Raw genomic sequence first — 26,488 nt, 5'->3', positions numbered from 1 at the left:
ATTTGGAGAGCAGAAATGAAGTAGCAGTCATTTTGTAGTTCACACGTATTGTTGCTTACTGTTTTGCTCACTCCATTGGTGTAAGTCAGCAGCTGAGCCTGCTACTGCTTCATTTTCTATTGGATCCTCCTTCTACTTCTCTGACTCTTGGTCAAGTGTGTGCATTTAGCTCTTTAATGAAGGACTCTGGCTTCTGAAGGACATCCATACCATCAAGTGAGAGCTAACTTGGGTTTCAGGTTGTGCTCATGAACTATGGCTTATACTTCTAGTTACCAGCTTGCCATGAAGTTCTTCCATCTTCCCTTTCTGATTCCCTGCTCCGTGGACTTTGAGCTCGAGCATCAGATGTAAAGATAACTGCCTTATATAAAGAGACAGTTTAACCAGCTTTCACAATTGGGAAGGGTTTAATCTTTGTAACAAATTGCCATATATTATATCTCTTTCCATCTTTCTAGCTTCATTCTAGTAGTTTTGATTTTCTACTTGAACTCTGACTGATAGAGAATTGGGACAGTGACAGTACAAAATGAAAAGAGATCTTTTTACCCCCCACCCCCCACCTCAGTTGTATTGTCAGGAAGCAGGTTGAGAAAATTATACAACCGTTCATGGAAAAAGACGGGTGGCTCAGAGGGAATAACGAAGAGCCAAGGATAAGTTATTTCCAGGTGGGAATAGAACTGTGTCCTAATCAAATAACTTGCCACATTTTCCTGGTTGGGCTTCAGAATTGCTTTGGACCAGTGATCTTTGTTTACTTCCTGTTCTCCCAACCCCTTTGAATAGGAATGTCTGTGGTGGTTATCCTATGAGTGTCTCCTCTTGTATGTTGAGTATGTGGGGACAAGATAACTTGTCTTCGTAGTACATAAAGCTTTAGTTTGAGATATCTGTACTTAAAGAGCTCTGTGTGTGTGTGTGTGTGTGTGTGTATTTTTTTTTTTTTTTGAGATGGGAGTTTTGCTCTTGTTGCCCAGGCTGGAGTACAATGGCACGATCTAGGCTCACCACAACCTCCGGCTCCTAGGTTCAAGGAATTCTCCTGCCTCAGCCTCATGATTAGTGGGATTACAGGTGCGCACCACCATGCCTGGCTAATTTTTTGCATTTTTAATAGAGACGAGGTTTCTCCATGTTGGTCAGGCTGGTCTCGAACTCCCAACCTCAGGTAATCCACCCACCTCGGCTTCCCAAAGTGCTGGGATTACAGGCGTGAGCCACTGTGCCAGCCTCAAAGAGCTGTATTTAAGGAATTAAACCAGAGGAGAACCATCCACACCTGAGCTTCATTTAAATGATGAGATTCTGGACTTTGAGCCTATGTGACAATGGGATGAGACTTTGCAAGTGGCTTTGGGAGGGGATCAGTGTATTTTTGCATGTGGGAGGGATGTGAACCATTGGGCATCAGAAGGACAACTATGATAGCCAGCTTCCAGTGTGGCCCCCAATGATCTCTACCTCCAGTATTCACAGCCATCTGTAGTCCCTTCCCCCTTTCCAGCAGGCTTGGTCTGTGTTACCAATTAAATATGGCAGCAGTAAAGTGATGTCACTTTTGAGATTAAGTCATAAAGATATTGCAGCTTCTGTCTTGGTTACTCTGTCTTGTGGATTAATTGCTTTGGGAAGCCAGCTGTCATATCATGAGGATACTCATGCAGCCTTATGGAGAAGTCCATGTTGTGAACAAGTGAGGCTTTTTTCTAACAGACAAAGAGGAATGGAGGACTCTAGTCAGCAGTCCTGTAGATGAGCCAACATCAAAGCAGATTCTCTAGCCATGGTGAAGTCTTCAGGTGACTGCAGTTCTCATGAGAGGCTCTGAGCCAGAGTCATCTAGCTAAGTTGCTCATGGATTCCTAACCACCAGAAACTGTGAGATACTGTTTGTTTTAAGCTACTTAATTTTGTTATGCAGCAATAGATAGCTAATATAATGCCTAAGTATAAATATAATCTTTCTTCCACATGTCTATGAAAGCCAAATAAAAATGAAGGTAAGAGAGGCTGTGTTGTGGGAAGTCAGGGACCTCAAACGGAGGGACCGGCTGAAGCCACGGCAGAAGAACATAAATTGCGAAGATTTCATAGACATTTATTAGTTCCCCAAATTAATACTTTTATAATTCCTTACACCTGTCTTTACTGCAATCTCTGAACATAAATTGTGAAGATTTCACGGACACTTATCACTTCCCCAATCAATACTGTTGTGATTTCCTATGCCTGTCTTTACTTTAATCTCTTAATCCCGTCATCTTCTTCTTAAACTGAGGAGGATGAATGTTGCCTCAGGACCCTGTGATGATTGTGTTAACTGCACAAATTATTTGTAGAGCATGTGTGTTTGAACAATATGAAATCTGGGCATCTTGAAAAAAGAACAGGATAACAGCGAAGTTCAGGGAACAAGGGAGGTAACCTTGAACTGACTGCCAGTGAGCCCAACGGAACAGAGCCATATTTCTCTTCTTTCAAATGCAAATAGAAGAAATATCTCTGAATTCTTTTTCTCAGCAATGAACATCCCTAATAAAGAGAATGCGCCCCTGAGGGTAGGTCTATAGATGGCCCCCTTAAGGCGATCGCCTTTTATGGTCAAAACTGAAGGGATGAAATAAGCCCTAGTCTCCTGTAGCGCTTCCAGGCTTATTAGGATGGGGTAATTCCCACCTAATAAATTTTGGTTAGACAGGTTGTCCACTCTCAAACCGTGTCTCCTGATAAGATGTTATCAATGACAATGTGTGCCCAAAACTTCATTAGCAATTTTATTTTCGCCCCATCCTGTGGTCCTGTGATCTCGTCCTGCCTCCACTTGCTTTGTGATATTTTATTACCTTGTGAAGTATGTGATCTCTGTGACCCACACCCTATTCATGCACTCCCTCCCCTTTTGAAAATCTCTAATAAAAACTTGCTGGTTTTACAGCTCAGGGAACATCATGGAACCTGCTGACATGTGATGTTTCCCCCCAGACACGCAGCTTTAAATTTCTCTCTTGTACTCTTTCCCTTTATTTCTCAAACCAGCCAAGATGCCTAGGAAATAGAAAAGAACCCATGTTAACCATCGGCAGCGGGTTCTCCCGATAAGGCTGAGAAAAGTAAATTGTATTTTGGCCTACTTTCTATTTTTCTTTGGTGTTTATTTAGCTTCTCTTAAACCTAGGCCTGTGGGAAAATACTTATTCAGTACCCCTAAGCTAATTTTAAAGAACATAAGAAAGGCAGTTAGCTTCAGTTATAGGGATATATACGTATATCTTTGAACTGGAGGATCTACTTTTGGTAAGACAAATCATAAGATTTTAGCAGGGTCTAGTCTCTCCTCTGCAGAATGGTAGGGAGGCCGCTACCTCTCTTAGGTTGAGATTTAAAGTTACATTTATTATTCTTTTTTTTCAACCTGATATGACTAGTTTAAAGAATGTAAAGTATGATTTGATTTACTTCTTGGTTTTTGTTATGGAAACCAGAGAAATAAGAATGTATTTCTCCTAACTTCTCTTTATTACACTTTCCATCTTATAATCAATTTCAATAACTTTAACAATAAACAGTAAAAATGATAGACTATACAAAGCATTGCCCAAGTGAATCCATCATGGACCTGTGTCTGAGAATGGCTTCCTAAATAGGGGAAATGTGTTTCACACAAAAAGTCCATCTTCTGTTATTGCCTTTTTTTTATTTGGAATATGAGATGCTATATATTTTAAGGAAATCTTAATAGTTTCCTGTCTCTCACTAACAAGAACGACTTGTCATAATGAGCAGTGTAGACACTGTCCATTTGATCCACTCCAGAAAGCTGTCTATTTGATACAAGAGCAAATCACCTCAATTCCTTAGTGGAATGACTGGAGTATACATGAATAAATGAGACACAGGAATTTAAAAAAAAGGTTCAGTTCTATCAGAAGGAAACAAAGGATTGGAACATTTGGAGGCCTGGTTTAATAAAAAATGTGACAAGACAAAGAATTATATGTGATAACTGTAGAGGGAGGAAGAATCCTCCCTAATATAAAATGTCCATGAAATAGTCGTTTTCTTCTTTAGGAAGGAAGATAATTTTGTAGCTTAAGAAAAATAGTTCTCAATTCTTTGAAGTTGGAAGACCTATATTGTAAAATGACTATTTATTTATTTTTACCTACACCAAAAATAATTCAAAATTTCCGTGCTCTTTATAATTCATCACATTTAAACATCTGGGTAGGAATTTCAGATTCCATTTTGGGGAATGGGTTTGTTTGCGGGGGTGTCTTTTTTTTGTTTTTATTTTTGCATGTTTTACTTCAGCCGTAAAGTTTTTGTCTTTGTTTGTTTGTTTGTTTGTTTGTTTTGAGAGGCAATATACAGACTCTAAAATGCTCTATTTTTTCCTTTTATAACTAGTTTACTTTTGTCTCAGAGAATTACACAAAAATGTCATACTGTATTTGACTTTCCAATTTTTTATTAGACTGAAGTGTTTTTGATGAACTATTAATAAAGTTGTTATTCTGTGTTAGGTTTAGGATTCCAGCTGAGGATGAAAGATAAGTTACAACAAATTTTGTGCCCTGTAGTAGCTGGGAAGTAGCAAAGTGATTCTCAAAATGAAATTTCACGATGTCTTGCATTCACCTATGAGGATTTTTTTTTTTTTTCCAGTGACAGGGTCTCGCTCTGTTGCCCAGGCTGGAGTGCAGTGGTGTGATCTCGGCTCACTGCAATCTCTGCCTCCCAGGTTCTAGCAATTCTCTTGCCTCAGCCTCCCGAGCAGCTGGGACTATAGGTGCACGCTACCACACCCGGCTAAGTTTTTGTATTTTAGTAGAGATGGGGTTTCACTATGTTGCTCAGGCTAGTCTCAAACTCCTGAGCTCAGGCAATCCACCCACCTCAGTCTCCCAAAGAGCTAGGATTACAGGTGTGAGCTACGGCTGAGGACTGTTTAACATGCAGATTCTCAGGCCCCATCCTAATAAGACTGACTCAGAATCTCTGGGGATGGGATTTGAGAATTCACAATGTAATAGGTTCTCTCTGTGATTCTAATGAAAACTAAAGTTTAATTGATCTAGTGAAGGCTGGAGGGCAAAGGAATAAACAATTTACATTGTGACTGGCGCCCAGGCACAACATAAGATATAATAGTAACTTCTAGGAAAGAGCCACTACCTCTACCAAGGGAAATCTAAGTGAAGACTTAATATAGAAGCTGACATTTACGTAGTTTTGAAAATGTGCCTTGCCAAGCAGAGATGGAGGGTGTGGCAGGGGGCATCTCAATGACTCATGTTGTTAATGATATTTCTTTTGTTTTTTTTTTTGAGACAGTCTCGCTCTGTTGTCCAGGCTGGAGTGCAGTGGCCGGATCTCAGCTCACTGCAAGCTCCGCCTCTCGGGTTTACGCCCTTCTCCTGCCTCAGCCTCCCGAGTAGCTGGGACTACAGGCGCCCGCCACCTCGCCTGGCTAGGTTTTTGTATTTTTTAGTAGAGACGGGGTTTCACCGGGTTAGCCAGGATGGTCTCCATCTCCTGACCTCGTGATCCACCTGTTTCGGCCTCCCAAAGTGCTGGGATTACAGGCTTGAGCCACCGCGCCCGGAATGTCAATAATATTTCTACTAAGAGAAATACACAGTGTATACTCACTAAATGCTTTGCCTAGGCAGTTTCTGGCTGAAGCCTTCCTCTTCAGCCTCTATTCTGTGTTCTTCAGGGATTTTGGTGACTTAATTTTCCTTGATGGTTCTACACCAGGTTTTGAGGGATTTTAATGGTTAAGAGGCACTTGAATGTAATAAATATGTATATGTGTACATATATGTAATAAATATGAGTGTACACACACACACACACACACACAGGCATACCTCACAGATTTTGCAGATTAGGTTCTAGACCAAACCAATAAAGCAACTATTGCAGTAAAGTAAGTCACACAAATATTTTGCTTTCCCAGTGCATATAAGCATTATGTTTACTGTAGTTCATTAAGTATGCAGTAGCATTATGTCTAGAAAAATAAATAATGCCAGGCACGGTGGCTCAAGCCTGTAATCCCAGCACTTTGGGAGGCTGAGACGGGTGGATCACGAGGTCAGGAGATCAAGACCATCCTGGCTAACACGGTGAAACCCCGTCTCTACTAAAAATATACAAAAAAGCTAGCCAGGTGTGGTGGCGGGCACCTGTAGTCCCAGCTACTCGGGAGGCTGAGGCAGGAGAATGGTGTGAACCCGGGAGGCAGAGCTTGCAGTGAGCTGAGATCCGGCCACTGCACTCCAGCCTGGGCGACAGAGCGAGACTCTGTCTCAAAAAAAAAAAAAAAAAAAAGAAAAGTAACTTACATACCTTACTGAAAAATACTTTATTGAAACTGAACATGTCGGTACATTCCTGTAGTCCCAAGCCACTCAGGAGGCTAAGGTGGGAGGATCCTTTGAGCCCAGGAGTTCCAGGCCAGCCTGGGCAAACATAGGGAGACCTCCATCTCTAAAAAAAGCCCCCAAACTTTATTGCTAAAAAATAATGAGGATCATCTGAGTCTTCAGCATGTTATCTTTTTTCTGGTGGAGGGTCTTACCTCAGTGTGAATGGCTGCTGACTGACAAGGGTGGTGATTGCTGAAGGCTGGGATGGCTGAGGCAATTTCTTGAAATAAAACAAAAATGAAATTTGCTTCCTCGATAGACTCTTCCTTTCATGAAAGATTTCTCTGTGGCATGTGATGTTGTTTGCTAGCATTTTACCCACAGTAGAACTTCGTTCAATACTGGAGTCAATCCTCTCCAACCACTGCTTTATCAACTAAGTTGATGTAGTATTCTAAATCCTTTCTTATTATTCACAGTTAATCTCAGTATTCACGCCATCTTGACTGGAGTAGATTTCATCTCAAGAAACCACTTTCTTTGCTCATTCATAAGAAGCAACTCCTCATACCTCCAAGTTTTATCATGAGATTGCAGCAGTTCAGTCACATCTGCAGGCCCCACTTCTAACTGTAGTTCTCTTGCTATTTCCACCACATCTCTAGTGACCTCCTCCACTGGTCTTGAACCCCTCAAAATCATCCCTGAGGGCTGGAATCAACTTCTTCCAAACTCCTGTTAATGTTGGACTCTTCCCATGAATCATGAATATTCTTAATTGCATCTAGAATGGTGAACCTTTTTCAGAAGCTTTTCAATTTACTTTTCCCAGATATATTAGATAAATGACTATCTATGGCAGCTATAGCCATATATATATATATACACACACATATATATATATATATTTTTTTTAAGATAGCGTCTCATTTGTGGCCCAAGCTGGAGTTCACTGGCACAGTCATACCTCCCTGTAATCTTGAACTCCTGGGCCCAAGGGATCCTACATCTCCCTTCCTGAGTAGCTAGGACTACAGGCACACACCACCACACCTGGCTAATTATTCTATTTTTTGTAGAGATGGGGTGCCACTATGTTGCCCAGGCTGGTCTTGAACTCTTGGCCTCAAGTGATCCTCCTGCCTCAGCCTCCCAAAGTGCTGGGATTACAGGTGCGACCCACCATGGCCAGCCATGAAATATATTTTTAAAATAAGACTTGAAAGTTGAAACTACTCCTTGATCCATGGGCAGCAGAATGGATGTTGTACTAACAGATATGAAAACATTAATCTTCTTACATATTTCCATCAGAGCTCTTGGGTGACCAGGTGCACTGTCAATAAGCAGCAATATTTTGAAAGGCATCTTTTTTTCTGAGCAGTAGATCTCAACAGTGGGCTTAAAATACTCGGCAAATCATTCTATAAACAGATGTGCTGTCGTCCAGGCTTTGTCGTTCCACTTATAGAGCACAGGCAGAGTAGATTTATCATAATCCTTAAGGGCCCTAGGATTTTCAGAACAGTAAATGAGCATTGGCTTCAACTTAAAGTCAGCAGCTGAAATAGTTCCTAACAAGAGAGTCAGCCTCTCCTTTGAAGCTTTGAAGCCAGGCATTGACTTCTACTCTCTAGCTACAAAAGTTCTAGATGGCACTGTTTTCCAGTAAGTGTTGTTTCATCTACATTGAAACTCTTTGTTTAGTATAGCCACCTTCATCAGATATTTTAGATAGATTTTTTTTTTTTTTTTTTTTTTTTGAGATGGAGTCTCACTCTGTCGCCCAGGCTGGAGTACAGTGGTGCTATCTTGGCTCACTGCAAGCTCCGCATCCTGGGTTCACGCCATTCTCCTGCCTCAGCCTCCTGAGTAGCTGGGACTACAAGCGCCAGCCACGGCTGGCCACCATGCCCAGCTAAATTTTTTTTTTTGCATTTTTTTTTAGTAGAGACAGGGTTTCACCGTGTTAGCCAGGATGGTCTCTATCTCCTGACCTCGTGATCCGTCCGCCTCATCCTCCCAAAGTGCTGGGATTACAGGCATGAGCCACCATGCCTGGCCTTAGCTAGATCTTTTTGATAACTTGCTGCAGCTTCTTCACCAGCATTTGCTGCTTCACCTTACACTTTTATGTTCTGGAGATGGCTTCTTTCCTTAAACATCATGAACCAACCTCTGCTAACTTCCAACTTTTCTTCTGCAGCTTCCTTACCTCTCAGCGTTTGTAGACTTGAAGAGAGTTAGGGCCTTGCACTTGATTAGGCTTTGGCTTAAGGGAATGTTATGTCTGGTTTCATCTTCCATCCAGAACATGAAAACGTTCTTTACCAGCAATAAGTCTCCTTCACTTTCTTATCATTCGCATGTTCACTGGAGTAGCATTTTTAGTTTCCTTCAAGGACTTTTCCTTTGCATTCACTACCTGGCTGTTTGGTGCAAGAGCCCTAGCTTTTGGTCTGTCTCGGCTTTCAATATGCCTTCCTCACTAAGCTTAAACATTTCTTGCTTTTGATTTAAAGTGAGAGACATGTGATTCTTTTACTGGAACACTCAGAGGCCATTGTAGGGTTATTCATTGGCTTAATGTCAATATTGTTGTGTCTCAAGTAATGGGGAGGCCCAAGAGAGGGAGAGATATGGGGGGAAAGTATGGTTGGTAGAGCAGTCAGAAGGCACACATTTATGGATTACAGTCGCTGTCTTATATGGGTGCTGTTTGTGCTGCCCCAAAGTAATTATAATAGTAACTTCAAAGATCACTATAACATATATAATAATAATAATGAAAAAGTTTGAAATATTGTGAGAATCACCAAAATGTGACACAGACATGAAGTGAGCACATGCTTTTGGAAAAATGGCGCCCACAGATTTGGTTGATGCAGGCTTGCCACAAACCTTCAATTTGTTAAAAAATGTAGTATCTGGGAAGCACAAAGATGTATGCCTGTTAAAGGTTTTAAAGAAGCCATTTTTTTTTTAAGAGAAAACTTTTAAGAAGCTTTACACATAGCAGACAATAAGTATTTGTTGACTAAATGGTCAAGCTGGAGTGAGCAGATTTTATAATTTTATTCTACTAATCACCACCAGCAATTTTATTTTTGATGCTTGTAGATGGACAGTGGTGCCTATGTCTATTAGGCCTTCTGATTTTTTGTTTTGTTTTGTTTTTTCCTGCCAAAGGACAGTGCTTAGAACTTCCCATTCTTCCTTATAGTGGGGAAAATCTGTCACCCCAAGGATATGAATTAGGTAGAAAAGTAATGTAAGAGCCAATCACAAGGCGCGCTGCGGGGCGGCTCCAGACTGGCTTCTCCGGGACGACTGGCGGAAGATGAGACTTCGTTACCTCCGTTCAATCGGACAAAGAAGGCCATAATAGTTTTGGACAATAGAAAATTCCTTGTGGGTTAAACTGCGGTGGGACTAACTGTTACGCAGAAGGCGTAATTGGAAAACTTCTATACACTGTGTATCACGGATACATTATTTTCTGGAATCCTGGAGAAACGATCAGCAGCTGTGGTGGCACCAGCACCAAAAATGGCTGTAAGGCGCTTCGGACGCTGGATCAGGTGACACAGCCTCAGTCCGCCCACTTCCCACCAGCGGCTCCTCCTCCTGCTTCCCGGCGTAGCGGTGGGCGTGGCTTGCCCAGAGGCTCTTTCTTCTGGGGCCGGGAAAACCGAGGAATACACATGCGCAGTTGGACCCCTCAGGCCCTTCGTGTCTCTTCCTACCCATCTCCCCGCCCCGACCCTCTGGGCGGGGCTGGGCCGACAGTCCAGCTGCTGCTTGCTGGAGATTCAGTGACTTCCTTGTTGTGAGCCCTGGCCCGCCAGTGTCCCGACTTGTAGCCCCGCTGTTTTTATCCGGGCCGCTAGCCTGAGTCTAGGTCGCAGCCGCAGCCCCAACCCGTCGGTCACCTTTTCAGCGCAGGTTCTTTCCCCGCACGCCCTGCGCTCCCTAACATGCCCAACCCCAGCAGCACCTCCTCTCCATACCCCCTCCCTGAGGAAATTAGGAACCTGTTGGCAGGTAAAGAGCGGGAAGGCGGCGGTAATGCTGTTGGGGCGGGGGCGAGGGAACGGTAAGCCGGTGGGGACAGAAGCACTCAGAGCCCTTATCTTCCATCCGCACGCTCCCTACGTCTTCTAGCCAGTGGGGTTGGCACAGGGAGGAGAGAAGAAGGGTTGTTTCGTCTCAGAAAGGGAGTGGGCGTGTGTGTTGAAATTTGGTGCGGGGATGGTGGCGAAGCCCTTTTTGGTGGTCTACACAAGTGAGATCAGGACGTTTCTATGTGCATTGTGAAGACTGTGTGTGTGTGTGTGTGTGTGTGTGTGTGTGAGTGTGACAGAGGAGGGCGGGGAAGGAAGAGTGGTAGAGGGAGAGAATGATAATGAATGCTGCGTGAGCAGGCAGAAGGGAGCAGAAGTCAAAGAAGTAGTTCTTGGGTGGTCTGGCCAATGGAGGTAGAAGATGTAGAGATGCAAAGAGATGTCAGAGCCACAGGTGTTAGGGGTTATGGGGTGAAAGAGTTTGTCATTTCTAAAACTCCTGTTTTTCTTAAACATTCAGCTCACTCACGTTTACAACTTTTGAAGAAGGTCTGGTTCTCAAATGGCCACTTGTCCCCAGCCTCAGTAATATATTAAAGCAAAAAAGGAAGGATATGTTAAAGTTCTACTTCCTGTGTGACACGATGAAAGTACTTCATGTTTGCACCCTTATCTTCCTTTTTTCAGTTTTACATTACCATTTATAGGAACTTGTTTTAGGAGCTAAAAACGTGGTTCTTCAGTAGCATTATGAATCCACTACTAGTTCATTAATTTTCTGGATATGGAGGTGTGTATGTTCACTAAGAACCAATAAAAATTTATATTTCTGTACAAGTTAGAAAATATATCTTTTTAAGGTAGCACAAATCTTGCCTATCTTAATGTTCTGGAATTTCAACCATCATTTATTTTGTCTTGTGTACGTCAGAATTCTGGAAACTGAATTTCGATTTTTAGTTTTAGATTCTATAAAATATTTATCTTTCAGTATTGTTCATGAATAGATTACAGATTGCTTATTATAACTCTTAAAAAGCAACATCATCTAAAATGTGACATTTGAAATAGTAGGTTACTCCTATAGCAATGTGAGTCCAAATCTCCTAATATGCTGTTATTCAGTTTTGGTGCTTGGCATTATTAATGTGGTAGGGAAATGAAAACTAAGTGTATGAATGTAGACTTATGTTTGTATGATTACGGTACAGTATGTTGAATGCATTTGTGGTGGGATAGCCTTTCACTCTAAGAAATGCTTGTTGTCATTAAAGGGTACCACTAAGGGAAATAGTTAAAGAAGTCTAAAGACTGACTTCAGGCAGCTTTTTTACATCTGCGTGACTACTGATTTTGTTTTACTACACTTAACATTTTTTGTTGTTACAGTGCTGGAATTGTTTATTTAGAATATTATTGTAATAACCAGTGCAGAAAAGTGTTTATCATTATTCCAAAAATAGATGAAACAATTTTCAGGATATTCTATGTCTGTATTTTTGAATTTAAGAACTAACATATAGACCTCTAGGTGCACGTTTTAAAGCTTGGTAACTCCCATAGTGCAGTTTGTTATTTGGATCCATAATCATACATCACAGATAATATGATATGTAGGTCATGAGAACCTTTATTCTCTTATTCCCATAGATCACAAGTATTTCATGTGGCCCTTATTTGTGTAATTTAAAAACTCAAAATTACATCTTTAAATTATCTGCCAATGCTAATTTCCGATATATTTCTGCCCTCTCTCTTTAGTCAGGTAATATACTAGCATAACGTCTGAAATTAAAGTCATTTTATTGACATTTTCACTATTTTATATTATTAAAGCAAATCACATATTAAAACACATGAAGTATTAAAAACAAATATTACAATTAAAACTTTTGGAATTAGAAACTTAAATTACACTTTATTTTCAGAGGATATTTTCAAGAAGTATGGAAGTGAGTTGGGGTGTATTTATATTTAAAGAAATTTAACAAATCAGTGTTTTTCGGGTTTTTAAAAAACTTATTTGGAAAATTGTTAACATCTTATGTTTGACTATAATTAAAATCTTTTTTGAGGTAGAGAAGGCTTCAAGAATAGATGCTGTCAGCAGTTATTTCACGTATTTCATCTAAAAATATTGTTGGCATTATACATGATTCTTTTCATAATTCAAGTTTATTGGGTAAGAGTATATGAGTAGATTTAGAGTAACTAACATTATAGAAGCATTTATATTGGTTTGAATATTAGAGATATTGCTGGCTTATTTAGCATATTTCTTTGAAACTAAGGAGATATTGGTTATGTTGTTGTAGTTAACAGTTGAGTGCTCTTAGAATGTATGGTACTATGCTAGAATTCTAAGGTAGAGAAGATAAGGAACTAAACTTTTCAGGGGTTTAAAGTCCTTTGTTTTCAGAAAGAAGAATATAAAATCAAAAGATAATGACTGTTAAAAATAATGTTGTTTAGATGTATCTGTTTGTGTTCCATATGCCTATTATCTAAATCATTATATGTCATATTTATTGTTTGAAATTTCACCTGCTTAAAAGGGAAGGTACTCAAGTGTATTCTTATTTATTGTTTTTCTTTATTTTTCTGATTATGGCAGTTCTATGCTATACTTTCAACATTTGTTCCCTCTCCCTTCCTTCCCCTATAAAAAACATTCCATAGAAATGTAAAAAAAAAAAAAAAAAAAAGCTTATTATTGTTAACTCACATGTGTTGTGTAAAGATACCATTGAAAAAGTGGCTATCTAGTTTGATTTTTAGTTATATTTTCTGTGGAGTCAGTCTTGAAGACCTATGCTTTTTATAAAATGTTGATTATTCTTCTGGTTATATGAACAGAAAAGGACTTACAGAATTTCGTTATTGAAAGCAAATTTTGAGCTGCCATATGCATTACAGGCAACCTTTGATTTTTTTCTTTTCTACAACAATGGAAGAACAGGTTTAGCCTGGATAATTGAAATCAAAGGACAATCCCAAATCTTGTCCATTTAATCTTCTTTCACATCCAAATATTTTGACAAGGACTAGCAGCAAGAATAATCTTGATTTATGTGATTTTTTTTTTCTCTAGGCAGGCCAGAAAGTAAGAGGAACTAGAACCACTTCCCTCCAGCCTCCTTTATTTGTTTAATCACCCTTTAAATAATGGTTTTTTAGTGGCTTGCAATCAGATATTCTCATTCATCCTCATTCATTTGTTTTAGGACAACAAATTTTAAAAGGAAAGCTCTAAGAAGATGTTATTTTCTGTTTACTAAATTAGCAAATGAAACCATTGTTAAAAGAGGAAAATAGTGATTGTTAGTGCTCTGAAAAATGAAACCAAACCAAACAAACAATAAATAAAGTGGTTATATAGTTTCTGCAAAGTGATCTTGAGGTTTTGTTCACATGGCAGTCTTGATTAGAAATACCACATTTTCCCTACTGGGAATTTTTAGAACATTAAAAATGTTTTTCCCACACACTATGTGTGAAGATAATCAGTATGTTTAGGGGACATTGATTATCTTCACACATTGATTATAATGTATGAATTTTTTTTCACACAATATTATTTAGGGTATATAATCAGTCCCCTAAAGGGATTCCTGTAGGGGCACTAGGTGAAGAGTGCAATTTATTTGAAATAGACGCAGAATTTTTTCAATGCTGAGTATATTACGGTTTGATTTCCACCTTTCCAAAGTTCCATTTATAATTTGGTCAACATTTTGGTTTTATTTTTCCTATGAGAATTATTTATGGTGTATCTAGTGTCTCATAACTTCCTTCTGGGACATTGGCTGAGTATGTAAAGGGAAGAGTGCCACCTACTGAGTCACCAGTAGTCACCTACCTCCTTAGCACCTGGATTTTCCTATGGAGCAAGAACAAGCCTCCCCCAACTGGGCAGCAATCACTAAAGAGCATAGAGTTGATATGAGAACATTTAATCTCAAAATGAAATCTATTGTACCTCCAAGATACTCTTTTCTGGAAATAGGAATATATGTAAATTAAGGGACTAGAAGTTTATAGAGATTTTTTGTATGGGTTAAATAATACAGATGAATTAAGATGTGGTGTTAGGAAAGTTATTTGCCTATTTTAAGTATATAATGTCCTACTTTGTCTTGGGAGGAGATCTTTTGGCATGGCTGTCCATTGAAAGTATTTTCATCTCATTACTATATAAGGCTCTTGATATTATGTACAGTTTTTATAGCTACCCAATCCAAATTATCATTGGTTTTCTTCAAAAATAAGAATCTAAACATATTAAAAAGTTAGCATTATATGAAAAATTTGCAAACGGGCTTATTGCTCCTGTTACCAGCGTTAAAGTATTACTAGAAGGAAGGTAGACACAACAGCCTAGGAAAAGCTGCTGGTGATTTGAAACACAGTTGTCTCTCATAAATTTCAGATTAAGTGTCATATATGGGTGATAAAAGTGGCATAGGCTAGATTTTATATACTCATTATTCACTTAGTTTGTCTTTTTCAATTAAAGCTAAGTCTATCTTTTTCATTCCACTGAGTTTACATTTCTTTTTCAATCACATTCTGAACACATTACAATAGATGCTGCCTAAAAGTGAATATAGTGTAAATCTCAGACTAATGTGTTATTCACTGTGGCTTCTTTGAAAATGTGTGGTAAAAAGATTTTGATTATTGTAAGGTGCTATTTATCAAGAGTCATCTTTCAGCGGTTGAAAGATGTTCAGCCCCACCTTTAAACAGCCCAGCTTTCTTTTTTTTTCTTTTTTTTTTTTTTTTGAGACAGAGTCTCGCTGTGTCTCCCAGCCTGGAGTGCAGTGGCGCGATCTCCCAGCTTTCTATCAAAATATATCATTTAGCTTCCCAAAGTCAATTTTGGAAATTTTGTCCAATGATTGGATTGTAAGACTCTGGTATGTTTTACCCACTGTACCATGAGAGCTCTTGTGCCAGGTCATGTCACCTTTTCCATATTTGAAAAGTCCACAGTTCATCTGCAACCTGTAAAAGCACGTGCTGAGTAATTAGGGAAGGACATCAGAACAATCAATAACTTTTCAATTAGCCATTTTCCAACTTTGGGCATTTGGCTCCATTGATTTGCATGTGCCCAGTTTAACTGATTTTTATGTTTTCATCAGTAGCTGTTTGGTCAGAGCCATACCCTGGTTTAACAGAGAAGAGCTTGTCTTTTTTTTTTTTTTTTTTTTTTTTCCTAACGGCAGCTTAGATTCTAGGCTAGGATCCCTATCATATTAAGTTTGGTGACAGCACATCTCAGTGAAAGCAAAGAGAAATCTGGCCCAATTCACAATGTAGAGAGAGATGTGGAATTAAGTTAGTAAGGCCATTGGGGGTGCTGTGTGATGGTTTTACCTTTATTTTATTGATCTGCGGCTGAGCATATGGTGGTAGATTCAGCTCAATTCTTGCTCCCTCCCCCATACAATTCAGGCCATCATGGAGGCTGAGTGTGTGTATATGCATGTGCCAGGAGGTATTGGGTGATTGGAGGATTAGGCAGGAAGAGGAGGTGTTACCTTTGTGACTTGTTTTTAACCTCCAGTCTGCAAGCCATATTCTAGGCTGTTTGATAGCTGGGGGTTGTGAGGACAAGTGGCCAAACTGCTTTTCAAGAGTGGGAACCTGTGCTAGATACTATATCCAGAAACTGAGAGTTATTTTATCATTTGCAAAAAAAATGTAAACTTTTCTGACCTAGTGTAGTTCCACCTTTTCACTATGTGATCTGTGTAGAAGTTGGTAGAAAGCAGTTAGTGTGTGTGTTAGATACTTGTCCCAACCACTGGTGACTCTAGGGAAAGGTGGGGTGACTGTTTTTTAGGAGGTCTATATGTTAAAAGGGGGAAAAAAGGAAAATTGGAGTACTATTTAGTGATTTGGTGTGTTTGCCTCTTAGGGGTCTCCATGGCAATTGAGAGATTTCTAACTTAAACTGCTTAAGATTGCTGAGCCAGCATACGTCATCTTTTAATTTTGTTTTCAGACCTTGACATTTATCGGCAGAGCAGTTGTAAATCTGATCTTTTCAGAGGCCTTCTCCCCCAGATCCTTACAGCTGTACCATGAGATAAGGTTTACTCTTGACAGTGTTGAGGTGTAATAGTAACTAAAATCCCATCACATTTACTTTCACCGGGATAACTTTTTCCTGCTGATGACTTGGGCTGGGGTGGAGGCTGATGGAGATAGGGGTAATTCTGGGGTTAAATGCAAGCAGTGCAGACCCTGCAATCTATTTGGCTGCTGGCCCGGAGGCAGGAGATGGGGGTTTGTGGGGGTAGTTAAACCTGGTAGTTAAACCCGGTAGTTAAACCCTTTCCCGTGGGCGCAGAGTGGGCCTCACACGCTTCTCTCCCGTGGCCAGTATGCGTGAGAGTGTGAGTTGAGCCCCTCCCTCTGAGGAAGAATTCTAAAAACCGGGCTAAGAGTCGAGCGAGGGGGGCTGACCTTTTCTTGTAATTAAATTACTGCGTTTCCCTGAATTACCGGCAGTCAGGAATGGTGAAATCTACATATTAACCGAGGAACACGACCCTCAAAGGAAGGTAGAAGAGGGCTAACGCTCTTGTTAGTTTACTGTGCTTGCTAGTTTACCGTTTGCAGGGCTATTTAGAGCACAATAAAAAGCTTCAAATCTCTTCTCCAACCAGCCAGAAGAGCACTTGATTCGCCCAAGACTTTTATTGCTCGCTTTTGAAATATTACCCTGGCTCTGAGCTGCAAAGCCACAGATCCAGCCCCGTTTGTCTGGCGAGGGCACTGCCCCAGACCTGGCTCTCCATGCTCACAGCACCGCCTGAGAGAAACCCTGGGGTTTAGATGTGCGTGTCTCCGACTGCAGAGCTGGAGCATCTCGCAGCCCTACAACTTCTTTGCGGCGCTTGGTCTGTCTTTGCGTTGCGAGATCAGGATCGGTGTGTTGTTCAGGCACCAGCCGAAGGCCACCGGCATGTCTAGGAGTCTCCTGTGCCTGAAAGAGGCTGGTTTCATCCGATTCTAAAAGAAACGGGTAAAGTGTAGATTTTAAGAAATAACCTAGGTTGCAAAAGTTTAAAAACCAAGTCTGTGGACAATCAACAAACTAAAATTATTTCAGGAACTGCTTCCAGTTTAAAGGTTTTTTTTGTTTTGTTTTGTTTTGTTTTTTTAGCAGAGCAGTTTCTACCCTCTCCACATCACCTTTGAGAAATAATCACGAAAAAGGCACTGTTTATTAAATAATTTTAGTTGCTTTAAACCTTTTCTGGGAAAAGCTTAGGAATAAGTATGTTAAAAAAGGCTACTCTTAAAAAAAAAAAACCCGTACCCAGTCTCTGAATTTCTGCCATCCTTGAAAATTACCGATTCTTCCTGCAGTTGCACACTCTTTCAAAAAAAATACTTTGTCATAAAATAGTAACATGGATCAGTATTTTAAAACATGTTTGGGGGCGTTAGAGAGCACTATGTAGAGTATTTATTGCATCCTTTTTTTTTTTTTTTTCCTGAGTTTTTATAAAACTGAAATGACCTTTTAAAGAAAAAACTCTTGGGGGCAATTTGTTGTTATTACTTCCAGAGATAGAAAATAGATTCTGTTTGTTTAAACTTGGATTGTATAATGAAAATGTAAAATAGGCAATTAAATACTCATGGAAGAAGGAATCAAAGGCAAACATTGAGTGAAAATAACACTAAGCAGACTATTCCCCAGTCACTGGGCCAGTGATTCTTCCTATTGAGTCTGGTTGGAAGAAGAATCAGCAGTAGGGATGTTGCTTCTTCCCTTATTCCACTTTCTTGCAAAAGTTAATGTAATGATCTGAGGGGAGCCAGTGATCTTTCCATTTCAGCTAATGTCTAAATGTCCAAAGGTTGCTTGGTCTTCTGGGTACAAAACTTAAAGCATTTAGAGCAGCATGCTTCTTTGTAAGTTTTGTTATTTTGAATTCACTTTAGAAGTCTGTGTCTAATTTGCACTAGTACTAGATTATGTCTCTATGTCCCCCTCATCAAAATATAACTCAAAGAGAAGCTGTGACATTTGCTTTCATTTCATTTTGATACTTATTTTTAACACATTAGTTGTTAATAGACTTCAAACCATAAGCTATTTTTAAAAATTATTACAGTATTCTTAATTCTTTTACTTGTCATATTGACTTAGTGAAAAATTACCTTTACACATTTATTATGAATGTATAGAAGTTTAATCAGCTTTCCTCATTGGATCAAGATACTTTTGTAATCAAGAATTACAAACATTCATCCCATATACTAGGTTTTAAATGGTTAATTCTAAGTACAGTTGAGAGATTGTTTACCATACTACTTTGAATTATTTATATGTAATATTATTATGTTTTGATGCCATACAAAGTAGTTAAGGAAAAAGAAAGTAAAACATATATCCCTTCCATATGAAATAATAAATGATTTATAGCCATGCCTACTTAAACACCTTTTAATGATATCCTCCATATTAGATATTTCAAAATGAGCTGTGAAATTCTGAAAATAAAATTAAAATTGCACAGTATTTCATGAATAAGAAGAATGGAACTAGTATAAAAATTAAACCTGTAGTGTAAAAAAAAAAAATTTTACACTAGAGAGAACCAGACAACACAGTAATTTAGAAGTTTACTAAAATTAAAAAAACAGAGGCTATGAGGGAATGTTACATAAAGCCATAGAAATCTTATTTCTTGGTAACTATATTTTTATATAGTGCAATAATTTATGTTTGTACTTCTTCCTTAAGAAGTATCTCAGGTGGTAAACCACGGCAAGAAGCAAGAGCTCACAAAACTACACAGCTGGTTATCTTTTTTATTTGAGGGTAGTCAGAATGAGTGGGTAGGTAGGAAGGAGGAGGGCTTGATTTGGGAATCTTGGCTAGAAAATTGGATTTTCTTTTTCCTTTAAAGCATTACATGTTGGATATACCTGAAAATTGATTATTCTAGGGAAAACAGACCCTTGCCAGAGACATTAGCTTATATTGATACAATGTATGAATGACGTTTTCACACCGGAACTTACAAAATACTGGAAAAGGATATTAACACATGCATAAAAACTTGGTGCTTGCTTCCATATAAAAGAATTGGCACCATAGTTTATTAAAACTTGTGTGCTTCTTTCCTGTTTAATGATGCCAAACATCCAAATAGTATTTGCTGTGGTAAGCATAAATACAACATACACATTTTATTAGCTAAGTGGTGATCAGATTTGTTCAACTTAGTATTTGAAACATACTTCAACTGTTACGCTTTGGAATGATAAATATAACAAATTGTACAGGTATTAACGCTTATGTGTAGAAACAATCATTGTCCTATTTATCTTCACGAAACCTTTATTTCTTATAATTTGTATCCTGTTTCTTACATTGCGTGGTTTAGATGTTGAAACATTTGTAGCAGACACACTGAAAGGAGAAAATTTATCCAAGAAAGCAAAGGAAAAGAGAGAATCCCTTATTAAGAAGATAAAAGATGTAAAGTCTGTGTAAGTCACTTACCTTTTCTTTACTGATTTCTTACATAGAAGCAGTTTTGTAACTAACATTTTAATAAGAAATCGATTATTATGGAGTTAAATTTTTAATGTTCTAATTTGATTGGTGTTAAGTATTTTTAAAGGGCAAAAAATAGATTTCCACTATATAGTTTTTAAACACAGATATGCTTATAATGCCCTTCTTGATTATGTATTTTTCTGAGCATTCTAGCAGAATTCAACTGTTTATTTTGATTATCTGAGGGTATATTTGGTTTAAATGATAAGACAAAGGTAAATTGAGGATTTTAATATACAGAAAATACCTCAGACACTGAAGAAAGATAATCCTTTTAATTGTTACTACTTTAAATGAATAAATGTAATATATTTACATGTCATAGATATTAAGATATGTCCTCATTTTACTACTGTACTTAGATCTTTAAAAATTATTTAAAATTTTTAAGCATTTTGGAATTGTCATTTCAGGACAGGAATTAGTTTTTTCTAATGTATATCTAGGTGTGTATTTTTAATATAGATTTTGGATTTTAATTATTGTTACTGATTAGACCTTGTTTTGATTTTTCAACCTCATTTAAAAATATAATGTTCTTTATTTTGTAGCTATCTTCAGGAATTTCAAGACAAAGGTAAGTTTTTATGTTTGGCAAACTTGAAAGTTTTTTTTTCCTCTGTGGAGATTTCAATAGGATAATCTAACACGTACTGAAATTTGATAGCTGGAATCAAAATTTAAATTTCTATAATGTGTACTTAGACCTTCAAGATGAGAGTGCTAGCTCCCCCTGCTGAGAAGAAAATTAAACAGTATATCCAGAATTTACTCTGCACAGTCTTCCGACGCAGAAATCTTATGCACTTAACATTCTTAGGTTTTGTGTTTCTTAGAGTACATTGTGGCAGAAATTTGTCAGGAAAGGTGAAAACCTCCAATTACATGTGGAATAACTTGGTGAAGCAGAGGTGAGATATTAACCCACTGCCATTTATCACTGCAGAGATTATTTTATAGTGGTAGGAGAAGGGCCTGTGGCTGAGTGCTCACAGGTAATGTTTTTGAAGGATGATTTGAAAACAGTATAAATTTTTGTTTGAGAACAAACAATAAAATCTTTTTCAAGTGAAAGTTTTTATTTTCCTTGTGGTTATTTTGATATGAATACATAGGGGCCATAGGCATTTTTTAAAGAAGGGAATTCAGTTTCATTTTTTTGGAAATATGTGAGAATGCTGATAACCTGATTGTCTCCCTCTAGATTTGAGAGACAGCTGCTTAGCAGACTGAAAAACAGATCAGGAAAGGTATAGGAACTTCCTACTACTTTATATATTCAATTCTTTAAGGGAAACTGGGTGTGGCCCTTACTTCCGTGGTACTTATTCATGGGTTATGATGTACAGCTTGTGGATACTGGTTTGAGGGTCACAATATAAAGTTAGTTAACCTCCATAGAGCTAGGTTCCGGATTTGAGGAAGACACACAGGGTGGCATCTTCTAACCAAAGCTAACAGATCCCAGAGTAAATCATATTTGTGCCAACTGATAAGTGGGAAGGTGGTAACAGTTTCAATAAACAAAGTAGTTAACCAGACAAACCTAAAATCAATTAAAAGGAAGTCACAGTTTATTTTCACATTAGATCATCAAGATTGGTATGATTGAAGGGAATGAGAAGAGATTTTTTTTTCATATTAAGATTTTTAACACTTAAATAAAGAAATGAGCAGGAAACTATTACCTGCAAGTACCCACTTTTTTTGTGCTCTGCAAAAAATCCTAATCTATGGGTTTAATTCTGCTGCATTTTGTTTAGATGAATGTAGAAATGAATTTATGCATTTTAATTATGATATATAGTATACTTTATGGAAGAATATTAGATACCAGATTCTGCCTCTCTTAAAAGGCATATTCCAGTGATTATTGAACTTGCATTGTGCTTTGTGGTTTAATTATTTGTGCATTTAAAATTTTTAAGCTAAAAAAGCATGATATGAAGCAATTGTGTAATTGCATATGGATCAGTAATAGTGTAGAAACTTTTCCTTTGGTATTTTGTTTTAGAATTCGTTCAGGTGTGTGGGTATTAAAATTACATTACTGAGATACATTCTTTGTCTCTAAAGAGAATGGAAATTTATATAGTATTTGATAGAAATTGAAAAATGAGCATAAAATAGGAGTTCAAAAAGCATAGAATTTAGGGATTGCTCATAATCATTTTCCTCTCGATAAGTCATTTGTAGTTCAATACTGCTGTATTGACTTAAATAATTATGAAGAATGCCTGTTTAAAAGTAAGCCTGTAGATGAATTAGGTGTATACCTTGGAGAAATTGAGCTGAGTATTTTTATGCCATTGTATACTCAAAGTATATTCAGCTTTGTTCTAAAAAGACTATTCCTGTACTTTGTTAGGCATAGTAAAAGGTACAGACCTAATAGTTGCAAAGTAATTATTCAAGATATAGTACATCTCTTTTTAAAAATAGGAATTTATTTTCAGGTCTCTACATTGAGTAAATTCAATTCTAAATATGCTTTGGGAGTGTTGCCTTTTCTCCACCTTGCGTTTTCCCCTTGAGGTTTTGGATTATCTTTATACAAGGAGGTCTGGGCAGAATTCCTTTTGGCTGTTTTCCGTCCTTTCTCTTCCCTCTTGTCTCTCTCTCTCTCTAGTCAATGTAGGGTCACATTGTGAACATAACCTTTTTCCTCCTTTCTACCTTTACACCCTTATTTTATTTACATATATGTGTATATATATTTTAAATGACAGTTAAGTATCATTTTGATGTCACTATTGGGGGGAAAAAAAGGACCAGGTAGAGAGTTCTTAAATAAAAAGAGTTAATGCAGATTTATTCATATTTAATAAGTTATTAATTTCTCTAATGCACACAGATATGTATCATCCTTCCTTACTTCCCTCACAAATCCTTCCCTTCTACTCTATATAATCTCCCATCCTGAGATTTAACAATACAGATTTTACAGTTTGAGGTATTTCTTTTTTTTTTTTTTTAAGACAGGGTCTCACTCTGCCTCCCAGGCTGGAGTGCAGTGGCACCATCTTGGCTCAGTGCAACCTCCGCCTTCCAGGCTCAAGTGATCCTTCCACCTCAGCCTCTGGAGTAGATGGAGCTATAGGCACTTGCCTACATGCCCAGCTAATTTTTTTTTTTTTTTTTTTGTAAAAATGGGGTTTTGTCATGTGTCACAGGCTGTTTTCTAGTTCCTTGGCTCAAGAGGTCAGCTGCCTCAGCCTCCCAAAGTGCTGGATTACAGGCGTGAGCCACCATGCCTGGCTGTCGATTCTTAAAATTTAAAATTAATTGAGTTGATATGGTAGTTGAAACACTAGGCTGCATAGATCTTAGGATTTTTTTTTGATATTTCCATTTTTTTGGGTGAGAATAGTTTACACTGGTAGAAACTCATTTTATTACAGTGGTTTCTAGTTATTGAAGCTTGTGTATTAAGCTAATGTTTCAATTGTTTATATTAATTTCCATAGAAAGCTATTGTTTTACAACCTTCTTTTTCATTTAATTTATTAAAATTCTTCTTTTATCCTTATATGTGCAAGTCTTGATTCCTCTGTTGAAGAGATCTGACCGACTGCATCTTTAGAATAATTATCAGCTGATTTTCTAAATTCCTTAATTTTACTTGTACTTAGGAAAGATTTGAATCTAATCAGCTAGAACACTTCTTGCTGAGTCTAGTCCTTGTTATTCATTTGAAATATTGCTGGTTTTATCTAGAACAGATAGTTCCTTTTTATATCCTTCAAAGTATTGTATGTAACAGAATAACCTAGTTTCTTTTTTCTTTTCTTTTTCCTTTTTTTTTTTTCTTTTTTATGAGATAGGATCTCACTCTGTCATCCAGGCTGGAGTGGAGTGGTGTGATCATGACTCACTGCAGCCTCAGCCTCCCTCAGCTCCTTTGGGAGGCTAAGGTGATTCTTTTTCCATCTTAGCCTCCTGAGTAGCTGGGACTGTAGGTACGCTGCCTGTGTATTGTATTTTTTTGTAGAGATGAGTTTTCGCCACGTTGCCCAGGCTGGTCTTGAACTTCTGGGCTCAAGAGATCCACCCGCCTTGGCCTCCCAAAGTGCTGGGACTTACAGGCATGAGTCACCGTGCTTGGCCAACAGAAGAACCTAGTTTCTAACCTTAGTGTTTTACTTGCAATATTGCCTCATACTATAAAGTATCCTCCGGAATTTAGGCTTCATGCACTGGAATTATGCTATGTGATTATTTCAGCATTGTTCTCTATCACATAACAAGGTCATAGGTCTCTTAATGTGACTTGAAATAATTATTTTTGCAATGAGAATATATTACTATTTAGTAAATACTGTTATGGACTATTAACTAGAATTTTCTAATGCTGTATATGTTAAGTACATGATAAAAAAATTTTGCCTGTAGTTGTGTCTTGATCATGTATTAGTCTCGGTTTTCTCCAAAGATGATTTAGGTGTGATTGCTTTCTTTATAGACTGATTTACTGAAATAAGATAATGTGAAAGTAGATAGTAGGTGTTTAATAAATATTATTGCGTACTTTCAGATTCAACTTTATTTGTCAAGAAGATTTAAGTTAATCTTGATTCATAAATTCGGTTTTCAAACAATTTGGGGGAAAATTATCAATTATTAAAAGAAGGGTGTATTTATTAGCATTACTCAAATATTTCATGAGACTTTTTTTTCAAATTTGTAAAATGTTGGTGTCTACAGTTTTGTTTTGTTTGTGTTTTTTTTTTTTTGAGATGGACTCTCACTCTGTCGCACCCTGGCTGGAGTGCAGTGGCACGATCTCTGCTCGCTGCAACCTCTACCTCCTGGGTTCAAGCGATTCTCCTGCCTCAACCTCCCGAGTAGCTGGGATTATAGGCGTCCACCTCCATGCCCGGCTAATTTTTTGTATTTTTAGGAGAGACAGGGTTTCACCATGTTGGTCAGGCTGGTCTCGAACTCCTGACCTCAGGTAATCTTCCCACCTTGGCCTCCCAAAGTGCTGGGGTTACAGGTGTGGGCCACCGTGCCCGGCCTGGTATCTACAGTTTTGAAAAAGGGGAATATATTGCTTCAGGTGCTACAGCTAAAAAGTCTCATTTTCTCCTTTAAAATCTTTTTGCTCTAATTGTCAAAAAAAAAAAAAAAAAGATTTTGCCTTAGTATTTTATTGATATTGTAAAATATGCGTAGATTTAATTAGAAAGCAGTTTCCTTTCACCTTCTCGCTCATACTATTTCTTAAGTTTATTAATGGACTAAGAATAGCAGAATAAGAATAGCAGAAAAGTCTGAAGTTTGGATGATGTTTAATTTCCTTTTTTTACCGTTCCTAACATAGTGTGTTTTCTGTTGAATGATAACTCCACAATGAAATCTGAGGAAATAATTCACAGCTTTTTCCTTCTATCACCTACCCCCACCATTGGCCTTGTACAAATGTCTCAAGCATGTTTGAAATGACGGGACCTATAGTAGTAGAGTATATTTCACAGGCAGTGCTTGAAAAATGGTATTCTTATTTTAAAGCTCTGCGCCAGTTTCGTGCCAGAAGTTGTCTTCAGTATTTGCATGCTGTAAATTAGCCCTCCTACTGTAGAAGAATTACAAGGAGAATCTTCTTTTCAGTGACTTATATCCTTCAAAGCCTTAAGAATGAAACTTTCCTGAAGAAATGACAAGTTAAATGCTTAATTATGTAAATTTAGTTATATATTATTACTTGAAATATTAGTTTAGACAAGTGAACTAAGTAGAGAATTAGAAATTAATTTATTTTCACTAGAGTAATTTTTCCCCCTGTTTGTCTTTCAGTAAGAAAGAATGGTTATCACTCAGATTTTAGGTACAGGTTTAATAGTATCCCTTATCCAAAGTTTTTGGGACCAGAAGTGTTTCAGATTTTGGATTTTGGGACATTTGCATATATATAATGAGATATCTTGAGGATGGAACCTAAGCATAGACACTAAATTCATTTATGTTTCATATACACCTTGTAATTTTGTGCATGAACTAAAGTTTGTGAACATTGAACCATCAGAAAGCAAAGATGTTAGGCATAGAATTTTCCACTTGTGTTGTCATGTTGACAAAAAGTTTTGGATTTTGGAACATTTTGGAGTTTTGTTGATTTAGGGATGTTCAACCTGTATATTACTTCATTTCCTGTTTACCTGATTGTGTTTAAAATAGGACTGTTCTGAAAAAACAAGCAACAAATTGGGTAAATCAGCTTCAATGATTGTAGAGATTATGACTATTCAGTTGTTGTTGGGCTACATCTCTAGGCATTTGGGAAAATGTTAATTGATAATGAACCATGTTAAAAAGAATGGCTAATAGTGATCCCAGCTAGTATAAATTTAAAAATGTTTTCAGAAAAATATGCTGCTGTAGTATGATTAAACCTTGAGTTTGTTGCAATGTTTGTTACTACTGAAATTATAGGAAGGTAAGTCTTGGAT

The 26,488-nt window shown here is 37.8% G+C and overlaps 1 protein-coding gene across 3 annotated transcripts in view; it reads left to right on the top strand.

The window, feature by feature from the left end:
* Nucleotides 1–1,655: 1,655 nt before the first annotated feature.
* LOC105475739 (src kinase associated phosphoprotein 2) overlaps nt 1,656–26,488 on the top strand; it is a 213,625-nt gene continuing 188,792 nt past the window's right edge. Inside the window, exons 1-3 of one of the 3 annotated variants that reach the window (XM_011731226.3) lie at nt 1,656–1,884; nt 19,864–19,969; nt 20,591–20,616. Coding sequence is in view for 2 of the 3 variants with exons in the window: in XM_071094946.1 (XP_070951047.1) it covers nt 10,358–10,424; nt 19,864–19,969; nt 20,591–20,616 (199 nt within the window). In the remaining variant the exon portion in view is untranslated. Of the gene's footprint in view, nt 1,885–10,068; nt 10,425–19,863; nt 19,970–20,590; nt 20,617–26,488 lie in introns of those variants that run through there. The other 2 variants (XM_071094946.1, XM_011731225.3) reach the window with 2 other exon arrangements.

This window comes from Macaca nemestrina, chromosome 4, assembly GCF_043159975.1.
Source record: "Macaca nemestrina isolate mMacNem1 chromosome 4, mMacNem.hap1, whole genome shotgun sequence".
In the NCBI taxonomy this organism is placed as follows: Eukaryota; Metazoa; Chordata; class Mammalia; order Primates; family Cercopithecidae; genus Macaca; species Macaca nemestrina.
This window is presented reverse-complemented; position numbering and strand designations above follow the sequence as displayed.